This window comes from Chlamydotis macqueenii, chromosome Z, assembly GCF_036417535.1.
Source record: "Chlamydotis macqueenii isolate bChlMac1 chromosome Z, bChlMac1.mat, whole genome shotgun sequence".
Lineage (NCBI taxonomy): Eukaryota > Metazoa > Chordata > Aves > Otidiformes > Otididae > Chlamydotis > Chlamydotis macqueenii.
In genome coordinates, this window is record NC_141593.1 from 33,445,417 (window position 1) to 33,464,501 (window position 19,085).

Sequence of the window (19,085 nt, forward strand, 5' to 3'; positions counted from 1 at the left end):
TGGATATTTGTGTTTTGGCTACTTGTTAAAAGCTGTCAGTGTTTCAGTCACCAAAAATTTCGAGTAGGTTTATTACTTCATGATGAAAAATGAGAAAATTTTTTTTTAATAATCCTGTGTCTGCATGTTTGGTATTTATGCCTTTTTTTTTTTTTCCTTAAAGCAAGACAATCCACAATTTTTTCTTACAAATCCCTTATTACAATAAACTCCATATAAGAGTATGCAATTTGGAGATTATTTGAGTTCTATTTAAATGAAAATGTAAGGGCCCTGCCTGCTGACATGTGAAGACTTGTGTCTATACTTAGCAGGAGAGGAAAAAGGCTAGAATATTAAAAACTGTAATTGAATCTGTTGGCTCTAAAAAGCATTAACCTGGTCTGTGGTTAGGTTTTGGCTTTCATCTTTTTAAAATGCTTTGTGATTTGGCATTATGAGCCTTTATATTTATTTCAAACTTAGAAAAGGTCTTGGAGATTCTCTCCATGATTGAAGTTTTTGCCTCACTGGCAAGACAGTGAAACAGAACACTGTTTCTTCTGTTGAGGATGAGGAGAAGCTCTTCTGATTTTACTGTTGGTGTAAAGTTCCAACGCAAAATGGGATGCATAGAGATGGTTAGCTGGGTTCTTGTAACATCACAGCAGCCCCTTGTGCACTTGAATGATGAGCAACTCAACTGAAGGGCTGCACAATATTTTAAGCTGTAGTAAACTTGGCTCTGTAAGTAGGAATGCTACTGTCAAAGCTAATTCTGCTTTAAATTTTGTGTATTAACTGTGGGTTGTTTCCTTTCTGCAAAAAGAATCAGCCTTACTCCTTGGGAGATTGAAGAAATTTGACTGCTTAGTAGTTCTCAGCTCTCAGAAGTTATATTTGTATCTTTCAAGATACACAGCTCATGGATACTCAGGGATCTTGAAAGTCCAAGATGACTGTTTCTACAGTCAGTGAGATTCCTGAATTTAGGTTACTTGTGGTTTGTAATGGGGCAGTAAACTCAGGGAGTAAAAGCCCAAGCAGCTGAATGGGTAGAGCTTAATTTTAGTGACTTGCAGCATGCAATCAGGATCTTGTGTCTCTGCATCCATCTCAGTTAACCTTTTGAACTAGTGGCACGGTAGACCCATTTTCTCTGAAACAGTTGTGAAAGATTTGTGGTAGCTCATCAACACTTGTTTGAAAACAAGGTGAATTTGCTGTAGTTCTGTACTACACAGTACTTTTTTTTCTTTTTTTTTTTAAAGGGGTTTTGATACAAAGGAGTGGTCAAAATTGGGAAGTGCCTGTGTGAAAATTCCAGTTTATTGTGAGTTGACATCTTTACAGAAACACTTTTGAGGGTGAAAGCGGAACTTGTTTTAGTTTCCTAAGGCAATGAAATATATCTCTTGACTAGCTGTATGCAGAAACATGCAGATTCCAGTGAGCAGTAACTGCCTCTGTCTGGAAGCTGAATGAGAATGCTGCCATCTGATGATCTACCTGTATGGCCACGTTAGTCTCTCCCCTTAACAGCAGTCTGTTGTGAAATGCGAGAGATGATTTCCAAAACTCGTGATCTGTGAAGGCCAAACATAGACCATCTGACGAGAACAATTTCATATTGGGAGCTGCTATGGCTAATGATCTTCCAGGTTTAACTTGAGCTACTGTCTTCAAGGTCTGAAAGTGATTCAGTTTTGGTATATGAACAACTTCCATTTCATTGCACAAATACATACTCATTACGCACATGAGAAGCTTTGCAAGCAATTTTAGTATCTAGCTTTGTAACTACTTGCATGTTTCTGCCTTTGTGTGGGAGGAGATTGCTGTATTCAAACTCTTAACTATATGGCTGCAAACTAAAACTGCTTTCTGTGCTGAGATTTAACTTCCAGTAATCACGTAAGTGGATTCTACTTTGTAAATACAGGCTTCAATATTTAACCAGTAACCTTTCTAAATGCCTGTAGCTTGATACTTTAATTTCCTAAGGCTGCCAGCATGTTACTACAAAGTGCTACTCTAACAGAGTGACACTGTGTTTTGTGCAAAAAGTCATTTAAGAGTATGCTTCTTTCAACAGCAACACGGAGGCCTTCCCCCAGGCTCTTTTCAGATCTCTTCCCCTTTTGATTAATAGAGCTGTGAAGAGGGAATACAGAGTTTTAGGCTGCTTGCAACTTCGGGCAGGAAGGTAGAGTGGAAACAGTACCATTTTGTAAATATGCACAAATCATGTTTTTTTTCAAGATTGGTGCAGATGCATACACGTGCATGTGCTTCTATCTGTTGACATAAATGATACCAGAGTAATAAGGAATGATAAATAACCTTGCATCTGTAAAACTTAAAAGTACTTAATGTAGTGAAGAAGTCTTTAGAAAGGATGTAGCGTATTCTAGGAGGAGGTCTGCTGTACAAATGCAGCAGAACAGGCTCTGTAATTTCAGCTGCTGGTGAACAGTGTTACTGAATGTTGAAATAAATGTTCTTCTGTTGGCTTTTCTACATTACCAAATCTATAATCCTGCTTCATCTTAACCTTACAGCTAGTTTACAGATTATTGAGACTAAAAATAAACTTAATTGGTTCTTGTTAAGGACAACCTATAGAAGCAGTTAACATAATCTAGGTGTACCACTGTGTAAAGGGACAGTTAAAAGTTGGTCAGACTACTCACTCTGAACACACATTAGCAGCAGCTTTGGTGTAGTGACTGCATGTTGCACTCATGGTCTATCAAGGCATATTTCACAAGGGGATAAAACCATTCACTGTGATGGATTCTGGCAGTTACATTAAAAAAAATAGTAACTGGTGCAAACTAGCAGAGATGACTAAATAACAATTTTGAACACCATAAACTTCATACTGTTTGTGCACTGAGTATCAGATACAAGAGTTCTGATTTCAGGACTTTCATGCTTTTTTCTGTGCCTCTGGTCACTGGCGAGGATTTTTTTGTTGTTACTTAAAACCATGCAAATGAAGAGAAAGAGAGAATAGGGCTAAAACTATTATGCAGTTTTCTATTCTAGTGTGTTAGGAAGAGGGGAAAAAAAAAGTAAAAAGGCAGCACTAGGGAAAATAGTTTTAATCTTTTCAGAATCAGGAGACAGAGAATCAGGAGGAGTTACTTCATAATAGTGCACGATTTCCATGGGGAAAAAAAAATATTGAGTCAAGATAAATCTGTCACTTTCAGATTCTGGAAAACAGAAGTTTGAAAGCAGTGCTGAAGTTACTAGACCCTCAGCTGGTCATGATGTGTTGAGTGAAGTAGTTGCTTAGCACTACTGTAAGAGCAGAACTGCAAACAAAAGTAAAGACTGTACCAAGTTGTTGAACTTGAAATGGGGAGAAAGGTATATGCCTTGTTTTACATATGAGCAAAAATCCCTCTTCTCCATACTACCCTGGGTAAGAACAAAAGAACAATAAAAAAACCTCAAGTGAGCTGACTGAAGAAGCCATGGCAGCCGTTTACAAGGCATGTAAACAAGGAATAATTTGACTTCAGTACTTGACACCATGCTGCTTTGGTCATGATGCAATACTGAAAAACTCTACCTTGTTGAGTGGTATGAGCTAAAGCTTCAAAACTACTCGTCTCCCCCAGGCTGTAATCATGGGGTTTTTTGTTGCTGCCTTGAAGGGGACACAATAGGAGGTAGTACGTATACCTGCAACACTGCCACCTTCCCAATCTCCCCCTAATAAGATTCTTAGGACTATTAAACTCTAATTTTTCACCTGGTTGGCCTCTATCAAATACCATTTTCCAGTCGCTTACAAGTTGCTTATAGTTCTAATGTTAGGTGAAGAGTGTGTTTCAAGAAAGAATTTTCAGAGGAGCTTGTACCACCTGTTTCATTCCCTTTCATGCCTTTAGGAATGTTAAAGATATTTTTAGCAGTGTTTCTGTTAAAAATTCAAATTTAGAACTGCCCAAGTTAATGCCAAGGCAATAAAACTGAAATAGTGCTAAGACCAGACACTTGTTCCTAGGAATGTTCTAGTCTATACAAGTTAGTATTAAGAACCAGTCTCCCTTTATCAGTTTAAATTTTTTAATGTCATAAATTGTTCAAGACAGTGCATCAACAGGCTCAGTGAAAAACACGAGATTTATTTCTAGTATACTTACTATACCAAAAGCATACCATAAAGTCACATTGCAGTAAATTGGCACAATGAGTTTTGCAAGAACAGAACTAAACTTGCTTAAAAAAGTGATTAAGTATACTCAGACATTAACATTTTGACAGCTATAAAAATGCTGCTTCCAACTCCTACAAAACACAGTGAAAAGACATCCCCATGAGAGCTGGAAAACTAGGCACAAACAAGGTCAGTATCATAGGAAGAGAAGAGGTTTTATACAAACGAAGCAATTAGGCAATTAAAAGTATTTATACTTTTTCCTGCTATTAGCTAAACAAACATACAGTAGTCAGATAAAAATATACTACAACTCTAAGTCCTGTAACATGTAAGCATTTGTTTTCTAACTGAAATTTTCACTTTTGAAATGTATTACCTGTTAATACTGGACAAAGCTATTGGCAAAAGTGTTTAAATACTGTTAAACCAAGATTAAAGGGGCTTTTATTCCACAAAATTTAACTTTATAATACTATGCTTACAAAATTATTTAGAACTTTCAGCAGTCTATAGATTTAAAATGCAAAAAACTTAGCAACCCACTTTAATTTGTATTTAAAAAAAAATAAAAATAAAAGGACTCCAGCGGTGTCATTTGCTTTCAAAGGCAGAATCTTTTGCTGACTGTTCAAGCTCGCTCTCTTCACCACATGCCCTAGAAACAAAATAAAGCAACATTCATGACCATATTAAAATGTGGAGACCACCACTTACTCCAGATGAATTTGTACAGTCTAGAGTAAGCGAGGCTGTTGTACGTTCAGCAGCAGAACTGAAGCAGGTAGCAATGCCAGCTGTCTGTCTTCTCTCCTACACCCAGAGCATAGCAAATGTTAAGCTAAGCTAGCAGTGATTAACATCACATTCAGGTATGTGACCAGCTGTGCATGCCAGTCATTCACTAGTGGCTTGTGTTCCATTCAGGCTGTTCTCCCTCGTCTGCTGCCAAGTATGTGTCAGCTCAGGTGGAAAAGCACTCTGGCTTGACATACCTTACCAGTTGTAACTTTCTTAGTAGCCAGGAATAATCCACAATGTGTCCCAAACACTAAGGTAACCTCAGGAAGCAGTATATATTTTTACCAAACGAGAACAGAAAGATGTTCTGAAGTGTCAGTCACTTCAGAAATATTAAGTCACATAACTTCCATCTTTCAGAATTTTTTAAGTACATCTTTAGAGATGTACAGACATACAATAACTGGAGGCAAGACAATAACTGTCTTGCCTCCGGTTATTAAAGGAAGTGAAGTTCAGAACTGAACAGACAGCCTGTGACTTGAGAAGTTTACAGATTACTTGCTTAGAGGCAGTAGTGGGAACTGCAGGGGTGTTTTGATAATTGATGACTTCCTCATTTATTTTTCAGAAGTTTCTCGCGTCTGAAAAATTGAATATTGCAAATAAAAATGTAGAAAAAATACTGAATGAAAGGATGTTTATATGATGGAGAAGCTACTTTGGAGGGTACGTGGATGCATTTCTCAACATGCAAGGTATTTGCAGGAGGTGTTACAAAATCTGGTTTATAGCTGTTAACAAACAATACATCTATGTCCACAGAAACTGCTCCCAAACAGCTGTAAAAGTTTTGGTTTCTTTTGGGTTTTGTTTTTTTTTTTTTTTTTTAAGTGGGTCTGTTTCTTTCTTTAGGTAAGTCTAAGACTGTGTTGGAGTACAGAGTTAAAGGCCATAGCAAACAACCACTCGCACTTAGAAGTTTATTAGCAGAACATGACATCCCCACTAGCTCATTCAAGGAAGATACATTTCCAAGTTTTACAGATACAATTACTGAAGTATTAAAAATACAAACTGTCTTGCCTCAAAGTTCCTTTTTTGAGACACTCTATATTCAACAGCCTTTTCCAGGCATGTTGCATAACTACCTGAAGTATCTGCCTTAAGCTTCTTTTGACTAATGTCCATTGAGGTGTCATGCATGCATCCAAATATTCTTAATTATTTTAATCACAAATAAAGGGCAGTCTGACTGACACGGTCTCTCTGTCACTGAAAAATCCAAGTGTTGTCAGGTTTTGCAGGAACAAGGACAGAAACAGGCCATGAAAAAACTGTACCTTGGAGAACCAGTCTAGTAGTCATTTATTTTTAAACACTTGACCAAGTGTATTCTGTTATTACTGAACTGCCTTGCTGTTGATTTAAAGTAATTTGAGTTTTGAGTGTTGCACATTGTTAGTACTGTATTGTGATTTGGCCAAATCACCTATTTAAGCAGTGTGCTAGGCGTGTAACCCGTGTTTGAAACCTACACTTGTGCCTTTGTTATGTTCCCATAACATGCTGCTTGTTCCGAAAAAATGAATATTTGGCATCACTGGTTGAAAACTCCTAAATGTCACTTCTAAAAGCTGTGTAATCAGAAGCCAGTAGTTCCAAGGCTACCTCTCAGCAAATACCAAATTGATTTTAATCTTAAGGGGTTTTTTTGTTTTGTTTTGTTCTGTTTAAGTTTACTTTATTGTAAATAATGGTCAATATTCCACTCATTTGCAGTTTTAACCTGGCAGACAGCCAAAAGAATGCTGGGCAACTGCAGTTTCTCCTGGCCCGCCTGAAGACAGTGATGAAAGGAAAGCTTGCTTCAAGGCATACTGCTGGACAAAATGAATCCCTAAGCACAAGGTACAGAAGTGCTCAGAGAAAACAAAGTGGTACTTCAACAAAACAATTCAGCTCAAGGATAATTCTAGGACTTTACCTCATTGTTTGGCAAATTCTATTAGGTATTTTTCATATTCTACAAGAGATTCATTGCTTCTTGTTTACAAAACAGCATTTTTCAGTGAGGCTAAGGTTTAAATACTTACCTCCTGACAAATTCAAGCATTCTTACGGTTTCTTTTTTGGAAAAAGGTAAATGCATCAACCTCTATAAAGCATTCAGAATTCTGAGGTTTCACAGGTGTAAGTTCTAGCCTCCAGTTTATCTGCATTTGGGCAATTACATAGCTACACTATAGAACATTAACTAAAGTGGCTTGGATTGAATATTGATTAGAATACATGACTTCACAAAAAACTTGATAAATCCCATTAGTATCTGTACAACTTGGTTCAGGCTTCATTTGCTTCCAACTTAATAGCATCGACCAGTCTAAAACACAGCAGAAAGCTTATACTTTGCCCTGTCTGACTACTTGCTGATTTTCTCCTAACAGGACATCCCATAATTTTAAAGTCTCTACCATAGTAGTGAGTGAAGTAACTTTTAAAATGTTCATTCAAAACTTAACAGAAGATTGGCATGCTACTGCTACTATTATTCTCTAAAATTGAGAGAAAACTCTAAAGAAAAGAGTACCTCAACAAGGTTAAGTAACTTCAGTCTATGGCTGTTCTATTTACATCGTTTTCCTAGAAGAGAACAGATCCTTAGTTCCATAAAGTTATTAACTCACTTTTTCTTACTGCCAACTTCATGGTTATCTTTCTTTTCCTCAGTGTTCTCTCCATTTGGTTGTGGCTGGTTGGCATCTTGAGCTTCAGACCCTCCATTCAGAACCTTGGACCCTTTAAAATGAAAGAGCAGGGAAAGAAGAGAGTACAGCAGGCAGCAAAACTGTGCTATAAAAAGCCCCAGATAATTTCTTTACCTTCATCAACTTGAATTTTCCCCTCACCTTGTAACTCAGCAGCTGAAACAATACAAAAAAGCAGTAACTGATACGGTTTAAACTTCTAAAAGTTCTCATGCAACAAATTTCATCCCATTATTTTAATAACGAGAAGTGAACAGTGTATGTATTTTATGAGATTTCAAGTTGTTCTTGTGCTTGCTAGGCTACAGATAAAAGGACTAGTGCTTATTTATATTCTAAGCAGTGAGACAATATACGTCAGCAGTAAATTCTGTTTACCACTAAGACAATTTTGGGGGATTTCTGATACTTTTATTGGAGGTTTATTAGTTCTATGGGTTCTCTTCTACTCTTAACTCCAATCAATATGTATATAATGAAAATTATGACAAACAGTATATATAAATAGAGTAAAAATGTTTCGTTACAGCATAGAGTTGTCAAGCAGGAAAACAAAGCACTATGCAGAAGCTGCATTTAGTGAAGTCAAAGAAGGAATATCAAACCTCTTTACAATTTTTGTGATGAATACATGTCTTGTTCTGATATCAGGAGCCAGTCAATGTGGAGCGAATTGCTCAGGAATGTCACTTTAAGTCAGAATTGACAGTCCATTTTAACTGGCATTGCAGGTTTACCAAAAAAAAAAAAAAACCAAACAACACCTCTATTAAACTACTGTGCTACAGCAAGAGAAAAAAAATACAATACATTGCTCATCAGAATACTTACAGGGTACGAGATGCTAAAAAGCAGACAGGGTAATTTTAAGAAGACATTCTAGTCTAGACTTGCTCAGAATCAGTTCTGAACTTGAATGCCATGGAAAGAATTAAATGAAACTATTAATGCTATAATCCCTTGTTACAAAGTAGAAAGATACGAAGCTGTACTTCAGCTGAAGAACAAACTGCTGTAATTGTTGTGCCTCGTAAAGACACTAGGAGGTCAGCAGTTCAGTTAAAGTACAAGTGTAAGTACAAATAGAAGTACAAATGTAAGAAGCAGAAATGTAAGGAACCAGCATTTCTCTTTCTAGCAAATAAAGAAAATCTACATCCATAAAATATCCCCGCCCCCCCCCCCATGCTGGTATAACTCCCTTACCATTCTCCGTTTCACTAGGCAACAGTATGGTATTTCGGTGTGTTCTGCTGAAGCCTTGTGTTCACCTTGTGTTCTCATCTGGAGTAGCTTCATTAGTCAGACTACTACTCTATGTTAAGGAAGTCTTTCAGTTTAGAAACTTTAATAAAGTATTAGCTGTGCTAATCACTGGGTTGGGGAAGGACCTGTATGGAAACTCTTCTACATCATACATACTTCTCTGACCATAAAATGGTTGGATTTTATCATCATCCTTGCTTTCTTAGCGGTTACAAATATAGTGGTATTTCAACTACAGTTACTCTGAATCCTTGGCATCCTCAATCACCTCAGTTACAGTAACCCGTTTACTCCAGATCCACATGGTGTAACTTCCAAACAGTTTTATGAAACAGTTTTGGTCCTGGGATTAAAGTTCAAATGAAATATGATTTCTCTCCACTCATTGTGGAGATCAAGGATCCAAGTAATTTTAAAAGATGAGTAATCTCCTACATCCCCAAGGATTTAAATTCATTTGCAACACAGCTTTCCAGTGTGTCTGTCTCATTTTGTTCCTCTATTTAAAAATGCAAGTATCTGTTTTACTACATTTCTTCCAATTTTTTTTTAAAGTAACTGACCTAAGTTATTGTAGAGCATGCTTACTATGGAAAGCTTTCAATATCATGCTGTACTTGTACAGGCGCTCATGATTAATGTCATAGTACTGCTAAGAACATAAAGGCCTTTTCTCCCCTAAATGATGATTATTTCTTTACTGGTAGACTGAACTACTAAAGTTGCACTACAGAAGTGGTTAAAAGCTGGTGTTACGCATAGTAGCATGCATGATATAGGAAGATGCTAGTGAAGGAAATTAAGCAGTTAAAGCACAGTTGGAAGTCCAGGCAACAAAAGGCTGCTTGAAGAATGGTAGGCAGTATGCTGTTCTATCTCATGTTAAATGTTTTTTTTTTATTCCATAAGGTAATTAAGTTAGAAAATTTACAGAGAAGTAAGGAACGCTAATCTCAATTCTTGTAAAAGCCCCTCTCTTCAGGCAATAAAGGTAAAATAGCCACAGAAAACATTATACTTTTGAACCTGAAACTTAGCTACAGCAGTATTATCCTGGACTATTTCAGATATATAAAGGTTTTACTAGATGGGTAAAATTCCTACATCAAGCATTTTTTTTTTTTTTTTTTTTTGAGGCTGGCTCAGAAATTGATGGAGACTAGGTCTTTTATTTGACAAGAAACTAAAACCACAATGATTTACCTGTTTGGTCCTTTTCTTTTTCCATTTTTTTGTTTGTTCCTTTCTTCCACTGTTCTTTGGTTTTGTTGGCTTCCTCATGCTGCTTCTGCTCAGCAAGTGATTTATTTAGTACTTGAGAAAGAACAGAATCTCCTTCCCCAACCAGAAACATGGTCTTGAATTTGTTATATAGCATTGTAGATTTCTCCATGATAACTTGGCTAACTTTGAATTTCCGTATCTGAAATCAAAGTAATAAAACAATGAACTCCACTTAAGTATTTACGTACCTATGTAATTTCATCACATGCTAGATGAAATTCTTAATTTAACCTGAAATGAGGTCTTAGACTTTACACTCTCTGAAGTATCACAGAACAGCACAGGTTGGAAGGGACCTCAAAAGATCATCGGTCCAACCTTTCTTGGGAAAGGGAGCCTCATTGAGATTATTGAGCACCCTGTCCAGTCACATCTTCAAAACCTTCAGCAATGGGGACTGCACTGCATTCCTGGGGAGGTTGTTCTAGTGAGCAGTTGTTCTCCCTGTAAAAAATTTATTTTTTATATCAAGATGAAACTTCTCGCAGTGCAACTTGTGCCCATTGCTCCTTGTCTTTTCCACATAGCTTCTTTTGAACAAAGCACTTCCATCCTCTTTGTAACTGCCCTTTAAATGCTAAAATACTGTGATGAGGTTCACCCTGAGACTTCTCCAGGAACAGAAGACCTAACACCTTTGATCTTTCCTTCTACAGCCCTTTGATCATCTTCATGGCCCTCTGGACCCTGTCCAGTCTGTCTCCATCGTTCTTGAACCAGAACTGGACACAATAATAAATAACAACAATAAATAACACTGATATCAATTTAAGAAAACACACAGGTTACTTTGGTTAACATTGCAGATCTCACCTTCTTCAGGGTCAGAATCATCTCTGTATGTTTCTGAGCTTGTTGCATTGTGACTTGAAGGGATGCAAGCTCATCAAGCGCCTCAATGCACCTGTTCACATCCTGTATATAAACAAGAAATTGGTTGGAAGACTTCACTTATATATTAATAATCTTTAAAGATCCATACTAAATTCACTTCCATGCTCAGTAACCTTCCTGTAATATCGTTAGTTTTACTATGTACTTAATTTTAGAACAATTTATGCAGTCAAACTTGCAAACAGAGATAGTATACTATCATTTGCATTTCAGCTACTTCCATAACAAGAGGCAGATGCAGTTTGAGTAACTTGCAATTTAAAAAAAATAATTTATACTTTCAAAATACAAACTCAAGCTTTATGTTGCTTTCACAGTTCTACTACTTCTGTGCTTGAACCTGTTCTCCCTGGTCAGCCTTTTCCATACACCATATTTCCCAAGTGACTTGCCACTGAGAAGGTAGCAAAGCAACTTAAGTGGACTGCAGTCCACTTAAAGAATAGTATCTTTTTAGATTTTTCAGTTAGAAGTTTGATGAATCAAACACTATGCAGGACACATAGAAGAAACACTACTGTACTGAAGTCTTCTTCCTGTAATACTTAGTTCTCAGTTTCCTTATTTTAGGAATTAAAATAAGCAAGAGTAGCTATTTAGAACTAACAAAGTTCATCTCCAGCAGAGATAATAATAATATTCTGCATCTTGTATAAAGTTGTAACTCCCGTTCTCAAGGGAAATTGCTATTAAAGAAACCCAGACACACATCAGGACTATGTTCAGCAGAATTACTGTTATCTTTATTTGACAAATAAAATTACGATAAACTAAGTGTCCTTGCTGTAGCTCTACAACCAGTGTTCTTCCTAGTACTGCAAGATGTTTGCTCCACTACGCCTCTGAATCAGAGGTTTGGTGGTTTTCCATTTTTTACTTATTATTCTAGAGGAATTTACTATCTAGCTCAGAACGGGGTAATTTATTGAAGACAAACCATTAAGTTGTGAAGTAAACGCTTTCTAAATTTCATTTAAGGTGAACTATTTTAAGACAAAGTATTGGCATAGACTTAAGTAAAATAATTTAAGAATAGGCCACACTGGAAATGAATGTTTCATATTTAACACTGTGGTGGGTTAGCCTTGGCCAGCAGCCAGATGCCCAGGCAACCACTCACCTCTCCCTCCTTAACAATGCAGAGAGAGAAAACAGGATGAGAAAGCTCATGGGTCGAGATAAAGACAGGGAGATTGCTTACCTGTCTGTGTCGTGGGCAAAACAAACGAAATAGATTTGGGTTGTGACAAACAAGACACAAGCATTGAATCAACACTATTCCTTCCCCTCCTCTTTCCAATGCTCAACTTCATTCCAGACTGCCCTCCCTAGCCCACTGTCAAGCAGTGCAGTGGTGCCAAATGGTCAGCAGATCACAGTTCCTCTCTGCAACTCCTTCCTCCTCGCATTGTTGTCAGCTTATCTTCCCACAGGCCAGGCTCTCTCCCCAGTCCTTCAGGAGAAATCTCTGGCATGGGTTCTCCACAGGCTGCAGTGTGAACATCTGCTCCTTCGTGTTCTCTTCCACAGGCTGCAGGGGAATACCTGCTCCAGCAATATGGAGCACCTCCTCCCTTCTCTGACCTTTGTGTTCCCCCTGCTGTTTCTCACACTTTCCTCCTCCTCTCTCTGCCCAGTGTGCTTTGCCCTTTCGTAAGTAAGTTTTCACAGATGCACCACCATCTTGGCTGAGGAGCTCAGCTGTGCTGTGTGGTGGGTCCACTGGAGCAGCCAGAACCAGCTGTGTCCAGCACAGGGCAGCGCCGTGCCCCCACTACCAGAACCTTGCCTCTGCCTCCGACACCCAACACAACACTGAGCTCCTGAGTTGGAGCAGCTTGCTGCTTCTCATGCTACTGTACTTCTTCACTGACACTTGTATTTTCTCATTGTACAATGGCACTCACAAAATGAAGATAGTAAACCAAAGGCTGAATCCCTTTCACCACTACCCTTGCAATCGTACTCTGAAAAGACCACATAATCAACAAAGGAAAGTCCTCAGACTGCTGTCACTCTCACACCTCTCCTTGGCCAGCTAATAGCGACAGCAAGAATTTTCTTGTCTTCAGCAGTACATAAAGGCAGAGATGGATTGAAGCCTTTTACTTGCTTTTTCAGTTATGCAAATGGAAATAGACTTTTGAAGATTTGCATCCCCTCTAAGACTTCAAGTAAGAAAGAGACTGGTAAAGTATTTTTGGTCTCGTCTCATGACTTGAGGTTTCAGTTAGGGGGAAAAAAAAGCAAACCAAAACCAATAAAAGCACAAATTGAATTCAGAAACCCTGGTAGTATTGTTCTAAAGCACCAAAGACACAGAAATGAAAATAAGCTTAAAAAAAGATACAGCCCTGGTCCTTCTCTGTTTTCACTGCCCAGCCTTTACAGTAACAATGTATGTAACATTGTTACTGTTATTACTTGTAACAACAAGATGTAACAATTTCGATGAACATATGTTAGTGCCTAGCAACCCTCACTGTAAACAAGCTTTCCCTTATGTTTAAGCAGCATTTCCTGTATTGACAGGAGTGTTTATTGCCTCTTGTCCTCTCACTTGGAAGAATCTGTCTCCATCATCTTTCCACACCCCATTCAGGTATTTACAGACATGGAGAAGATCCCCCCAGGAGCCTTCTCTTTTCCAGGCTGAGCACTCCCAGCTCTCTCAGCCTCTCCTTCTATAAGGGATGCTCCAAGCCCTTAATTCATCTTTGTGGCCCTTTCTGGGCTCCCTATACTATGTCCATGTCTCTGTTGTACTGGGGAGCCCAAAATGAGATGCAGTGTCTCAGCAGTGCCCAGAAGAGGGCTGTCATTACCTCCTTCCATGTTTTGGCAACTCTAATGCAGCCCAGGATGCTGTTGGCCATCTTTGCCACCAGAACGCATAGCTGGCTCATGGTCAGCTTGGTGTCCACCAGCACCCCCCGGTCATCTTCTGACAAGTTGCCCTCTAGCCAGTCAGTCCCCGGCCTGTGCTGGTGCACAGGGTTATTCCCCACCAGGTGCAGAACTTGGAACCTTTGTTGAACTTCATTAAGTTTCTGCTGGCCCATTTCTCCAGCCTGTCCAGGCCCCTCTGGATGGCAGCATAGCCAACAAATCTTTCCTTATGAGTTTTGTATCATCTGTGAACTTGCTGCAAGTGTGGCCTGTCCACCAACCCAGTCATTAATGAAGATGTTTTAGCAGTACTGACTACTAGTGACTGGCCTTCAGGTGGGCTCACTGCCATGGATCACAGTCTTTTGTGTCCTGCAGTTCAGTGAGTTTTCAGTCCACCTTGCCATCCACTTATTTAGTCCAGAATTCATTAGTTGTCTATGAGGCTGTTACAAGAGACAACGTCAAAAGCCTTTTTAAACTTAACATAAACAACATCCGCTGCTCTCCTTCATCCACCAAGCCAGTCACCTAATAGAAGATGTCAGTTTGGTCAAGCATGATTTCCTCTTCAGTAACCCATGCTGACAGCTCCCAGAGATTTTACTGTCCTTCATATTACTGGCAACAATTTCCAGGAGGATTTGTTCTATTACATTCCGAGCAATTGATGTGAGGCTGACTGGCCTGCAGTTTCCCTGATCTTCCTTCTGGAAGATGAGGGTGACACTTGCTTTCTTCAAGCCCTCAGGATCCTCCCCCTAATCATGGTGACTTTAAAAAAAAAAAAAATTGAGTGGATGCACAATGACATCATCTAGCTTCCTCAGCACTCTTTGATTTATTCCACATGAGATCCCACTTTGTTTAAGTGTTCCCTAATCTGACCCTTGTCCACTGAGCATCAAGTCTTTCCTATGCTGGACTTTCCATTGGTCTTAGGGACCTTGGATTCCTTAAAGGAATTGTACAAGCAAACTGATGCCAAGAAGGCGTTGAGTATCTTTGCCTTCTCATCCTTTTTCACTAGATCCCCGACCCCATTCAGCAGCAGGCTCACATTTTCCCATTCCTCCTGTTGCTCGCCAGGTACTTAAAGGAGCTTTGTTGTCCTTCATTTCTCTTCCCAGATTTAACTCCAGAGGTGGGTTTTGGCTTTCCTGAGCTCATCCCTCCATGCTTTGACAAAGAGGGAAGCAGGGAGACCCTGCTTCCACATCCCATATGCTTTCTTTTTTAGGTGACTATAGTCAGAAGCTCCTTGTTCATCCATGCAGTCCTCCTGCCACATTTGGTTATTTTCCTGCTTCTCAAGATGTATCAATCTTGAGAAGGAGGTCATACCTAAAAATGAGCCAGATCTCCTGGTCTGTTCTCTCCAGCATGGTCTCTCAACGGGTTCTTCAGATCTACAGATCTCTGTAGAGGCCCAAGTCTGCTCTCCTGAGCCCAGGGCTGTGATTCTTTTTGCCCTGCTCCCTCCTCCCAGGATCCTGAACTCCACCATCTCAGTCACTACAGCCAAGGTTGCCCACAACCTTCATCCATATCCCTGACCAGATCTTCCCTGTTCCTAAGAATCAGGTCCAACAGGGTGTCTTCCTTGTCAGCTGCTTGATAACCTGTGTTAGGAAGTTATCACACTCCAGAAGCTTCCTGGATTGCTGTATAATCTCCATGTTGACCCTTCAGCAGATACCAGGATGGTTCAAGCCTCCAATGAGGAACAGAACCTTTGAACTGGAGTTATTTCCCAGCTGCCTTAAGATTACTTCATTCTTTACTTCTGCCTAATCAGCTATCTGCAGTAGACATCCTCAGGATGTCATCCATACTGGTCTGCCTACTAATCCTGACCCATAAGCTCTCAGCTGGCTCAGCTCTGCCCCAGTGGACAACTCCAGACATTCCCACTGGTCTCTCCCGTAAGTATCCTGCATCTTGTCTTCCCAGCATCCATCTTCCCTAAAGAGCCTGTATACAATACACTCTAGTTGTACCAAATCTCTGTGACGCCAGTGAAACCATAGCCTTGCAGCTGCAGATAGATGGCCTCTTCCTCTGGTTTCTCTGCTGACTTTCCAGAAAGATTATGAGAGCTTTCCTTACAATGCTGTGCTGCCAGCACTTCCTCATTTCTGTGCATATGCTTGTAGCGATGCTACTTCAGTCCTGTTCTGTTGACGAATTCTGTTCATTACAAGGCCAATTCTGTTTACATCACCATGCATCATTTGATTGCCATCTTGCTCCACCACTTCCTCACTTTCCCCTCTGCTATTTTTCCTAGTTTAAAGCTCTTTAACCAGGTTAAAGTATTGGCAGCAATACTTTGCCCCAGTTAGTTGGGAGGATCCTGACACCTCCTAGCAGTCCTACCCATTCCTTCACAAGCCCTTTCCTCAAGAAAGGGACCACCATCTGGGTCCCCATATCTTGACCATCACCCTCAGAGTTACACAGTCATGCTTGATACTTTGCAGGTCTCCCCTGCCCATATCATCAGTGCCCAACTTAGAAAACCAGCAGCAGTTAATAACTAGTATTAAGGCCAGACAAGCCTCAACCATCTGTCAGTAATGTTCCAATCTGAGCCCCTAGCAAGCAGGGGACTTCCCTCAACAATGAGTGGGATCAGGAGATGGGGGCCTCCATCAGAGAGCCTGCCACTACTACACTTATTGTGTCCTTTGGGCACTTCTGTGTGGTTCAGGCTGAGCTGGCCCAGGTGCTTCATTTGACAGAATTTTGTCTGAATGTTTCCAGTAAATAATTTATTATTAAGTGTTTTCAAACAAAACCAGTTTTACTTGCTGACACTGATCTTTTAATGTCCACAGTAGTCTAATTTAAGCAGCAGTTATCTTTCAAACTGAAAAAAGATCTGTTCATTCTCAGAATATTAATTAAAAAAATACACATGCCAAGTATTTCCTACTGGAATTATATACATAAATCAGTCTTAAAAAATACTTACAAGATTATCAATTTTCAAGGAGTTCTTAATTTCTGCATGTATCCTTTGAAGCCTAGAATCCATTGATGTTTCTGAAGATGAAAAATAGCATGCATGAATATTTGATACTCACATCGGATTTGTTTTTGTAGAAATCTTTCTACAATATGAACTTCATACAGAATGCAGAAAAATATGGGCAGGCACTCTACATCTGATAACCATACAGGTGCATGCATAAATACAACACAGGGCTTACTACCAGAAATAAAGTACACAGCTTTTTAGAACTGTAGACTATTAGCAATCTACATAGTTTGCTCCTCAGACATTATAAAATGAAAATAGTTTTCTATTTCAATATACAGCTGTCACTCTTGGCTTGTGGGCCAGGTTAAAAGGAAGTTTCAATAAATACTAAGAAATACAAAGCTGGAAAAACCTTTAATGGATGTTTTCATTAAATTGGACATGATTCAAGTTACAGTCCAAATCCATCCAAATAAAATGTTCCCAGTACACATCCTCCAGCAGTGTGGAAGATCAACGAACAGGTCTGTGTCTAATTCACATGCTGAATGCCTGTTTGGATTTTTTGTACAAAAGTAGTACATACTCTGAACAATACGGCAAGCAGTCAGAGTTTCCTTCAAGTCCAATCCATCTTGGATGGGTCTGGATACTTTTTTCCTCGCCCCTGCCAACACTGGGTTGGTTGGAGTCCATGCCACTAGATCAGTACCATACTACAAATTACAGCCAGTGGTTTGGATTGCCCTTAAAGATGGGAGTACTAAAAAAGGAACGACTTATCCCTATGAAGGTCAGTTTGCAAGTCTGGGTTAGTAGACAAGACCACAGTAATCTGAATCTAAGCCTCTTGCTTAGGAAAAACAAGCCTCTCTTACCAAGCTTCTTGCTTAGTAAGAGGTGGTATCTAATACTTTCAGGACGTCCCTCAGATTATTATGTGACGACAAGGCAGAAAGGAAAAAATGAAAGGAAGATCTTGATTTGTTTCAAAGAAAATAGCTTTTGTTTCTTGTTCAGAAACAGAAGGGTTCATCGAGGTTTAAAAGCTCGAATGACAATAAAATGTGAATAGCAAAGACTGATTGTAATGCACCGAAGAAAGAAAACATAGGAGAACAAGAATGCACTGTTTCACAGATCTGAAGGAAGCAGTCATGGATCAAACATCTTGGACTGAGAGGCCAAAGCCATCCTTAGTAGTAAATTATCTTATCCAGGCAGATAATTCTGTTCAAAATTTAAGATGATCAGAAATACTGTTTAGCTTCTTTAAACTAACCTCTCTTCTTCTCCATCTTCTTAACTTCTGTTTTCTTGCCTTCTTCTTTACTCTGCCTATCAAAAATGTCAAAGTGGTTTTACAATGTTGTAAAGTCTGTTTTTCAGTCTTTTTTTTCCCCCCAATTTTTAAATGAGATGCAGTGTTTTGAGGTATTATCTCAGCAAAACATTAGCATGGAAAAACTACAAAGAGCCAAACCCTAATTTTCAGAGATTGAAATAAATTTACAAAATTAGTTAGCAGAAATGCTGCTGATACATCCTCCACACTGAGAGATGGTTTTCCCTAGAAGCAGCAAATTAAAGGATTTTAAAAACAAGTCACATTTCTAGAGTATTTTGTTTTGGTTGCATGTACAAATTGGTAAAGTGGCATTGTACAGAACTAACTTATGGAGAAAAACGAATACTTTGTTAATGACGACAAAAAGAATAAAACTATTTAACATCACCACAAGGAATTATGGAGACATCAGTTAGTCCTAATCAGTTCCTACATGACTTCTTTTCTCATATAATTAATTGTAACAGTGTAAGTATCCTACAACTGACCTTAAATGTATCTATGATAATTTAAAATATTCTGAAGCAAACAGTAATAAAGGAAAAAGAGTCATTACAAGCTCATTGAAATCTCCTGGCTCTCTCTCTCTAATTGTATCACTAAAAATAAAGCTAAGACTCAAGAAAAAGAAAAAAAAAAAAAAAAAACAAAACAAAACACAAGACTTATCTCCATCTCAGTTACTGTTTGAAAGACTTCTGCCTTTCTTCATACTAGCTTTTGAACTCTTTATTCAGAGAAATGAACGCTTGTTTA

At 38.9% G+C, this 19,085-nt stretch overlaps 2 protein-coding genes across 7 annotated transcripts in view; one reads left to right on the plus strand and one right to left on the minus strand.

The window, feature by feature from the left end:
* SNAPC3 (small nuclear RNA activating complex polypeptide 3) overlaps positions 1 to 7,566 on the plus strand; it is a 34,395-nt gene extending 26,829 nt beyond the window's left edge. For 2 of the 3 annotated variants that reach the window (XM_086771124.1, XM_086771127.1), the window contains one exon: positions 6,677 to 7,566. In XM_086771124.1, coding sequence (XP_086627250.1) covers positions 6,677 to 7,040 — 364 coding nt within the window. In that variant the 3' untranslated portion in view covers positions 7,041 to 7,566. Of the gene's footprint in view, positions 1 to 5,809; positions 5,977 to 6,676 lie in introns of those variants that run through there. The other variant, XM_086771126.1, reaches the window with a different exon arrangement.
* The window catches only part of PSIP1 (PC4 and SRSF1 interacting protein 1), a 37,434-nt gene continuing 22,450 nt past the window's right edge, over positions 4,102 to 19,085 (minus strand). For 2 of the 4 annotated variants that reach the window (XM_086771119.1, XM_086771120.1), the window contains exons 12-18: positions 18,264 to 18,319; positions 16,973 to 17,043; positions 11,026 to 11,127; positions 10,132 to 10,351; positions 7,777 to 7,818; positions 7,582 to 7,693; positions 4,102 to 4,811 (exon numbers count right to left, since the gene is read on the minus strand). In XM_086771119.1, the coding sequence (XP_086627245.1) occupies positions 4,748 to 4,811; positions 7,582 to 7,693; positions 7,777 to 7,818; positions 10,132 to 10,351; positions 11,026 to 11,127; positions 16,973 to 17,043; positions 18,264 to 18,319 (667 nt within the window). In that variant the 3' untranslated portion in view covers positions 4,102 to 4,747. The remainder of the gene's footprint in view (positions 4,812 to 7,581; positions 7,694 to 7,776; positions 7,819 to 10,131; positions 10,352 to 11,025; positions 11,128 to 16,972; positions 17,044 to 18,263; positions 18,320 to 19,085) is intronic. The other 2 variants (XM_086771121.1, XM_086771123.1) reach the window with 2 other exon arrangements.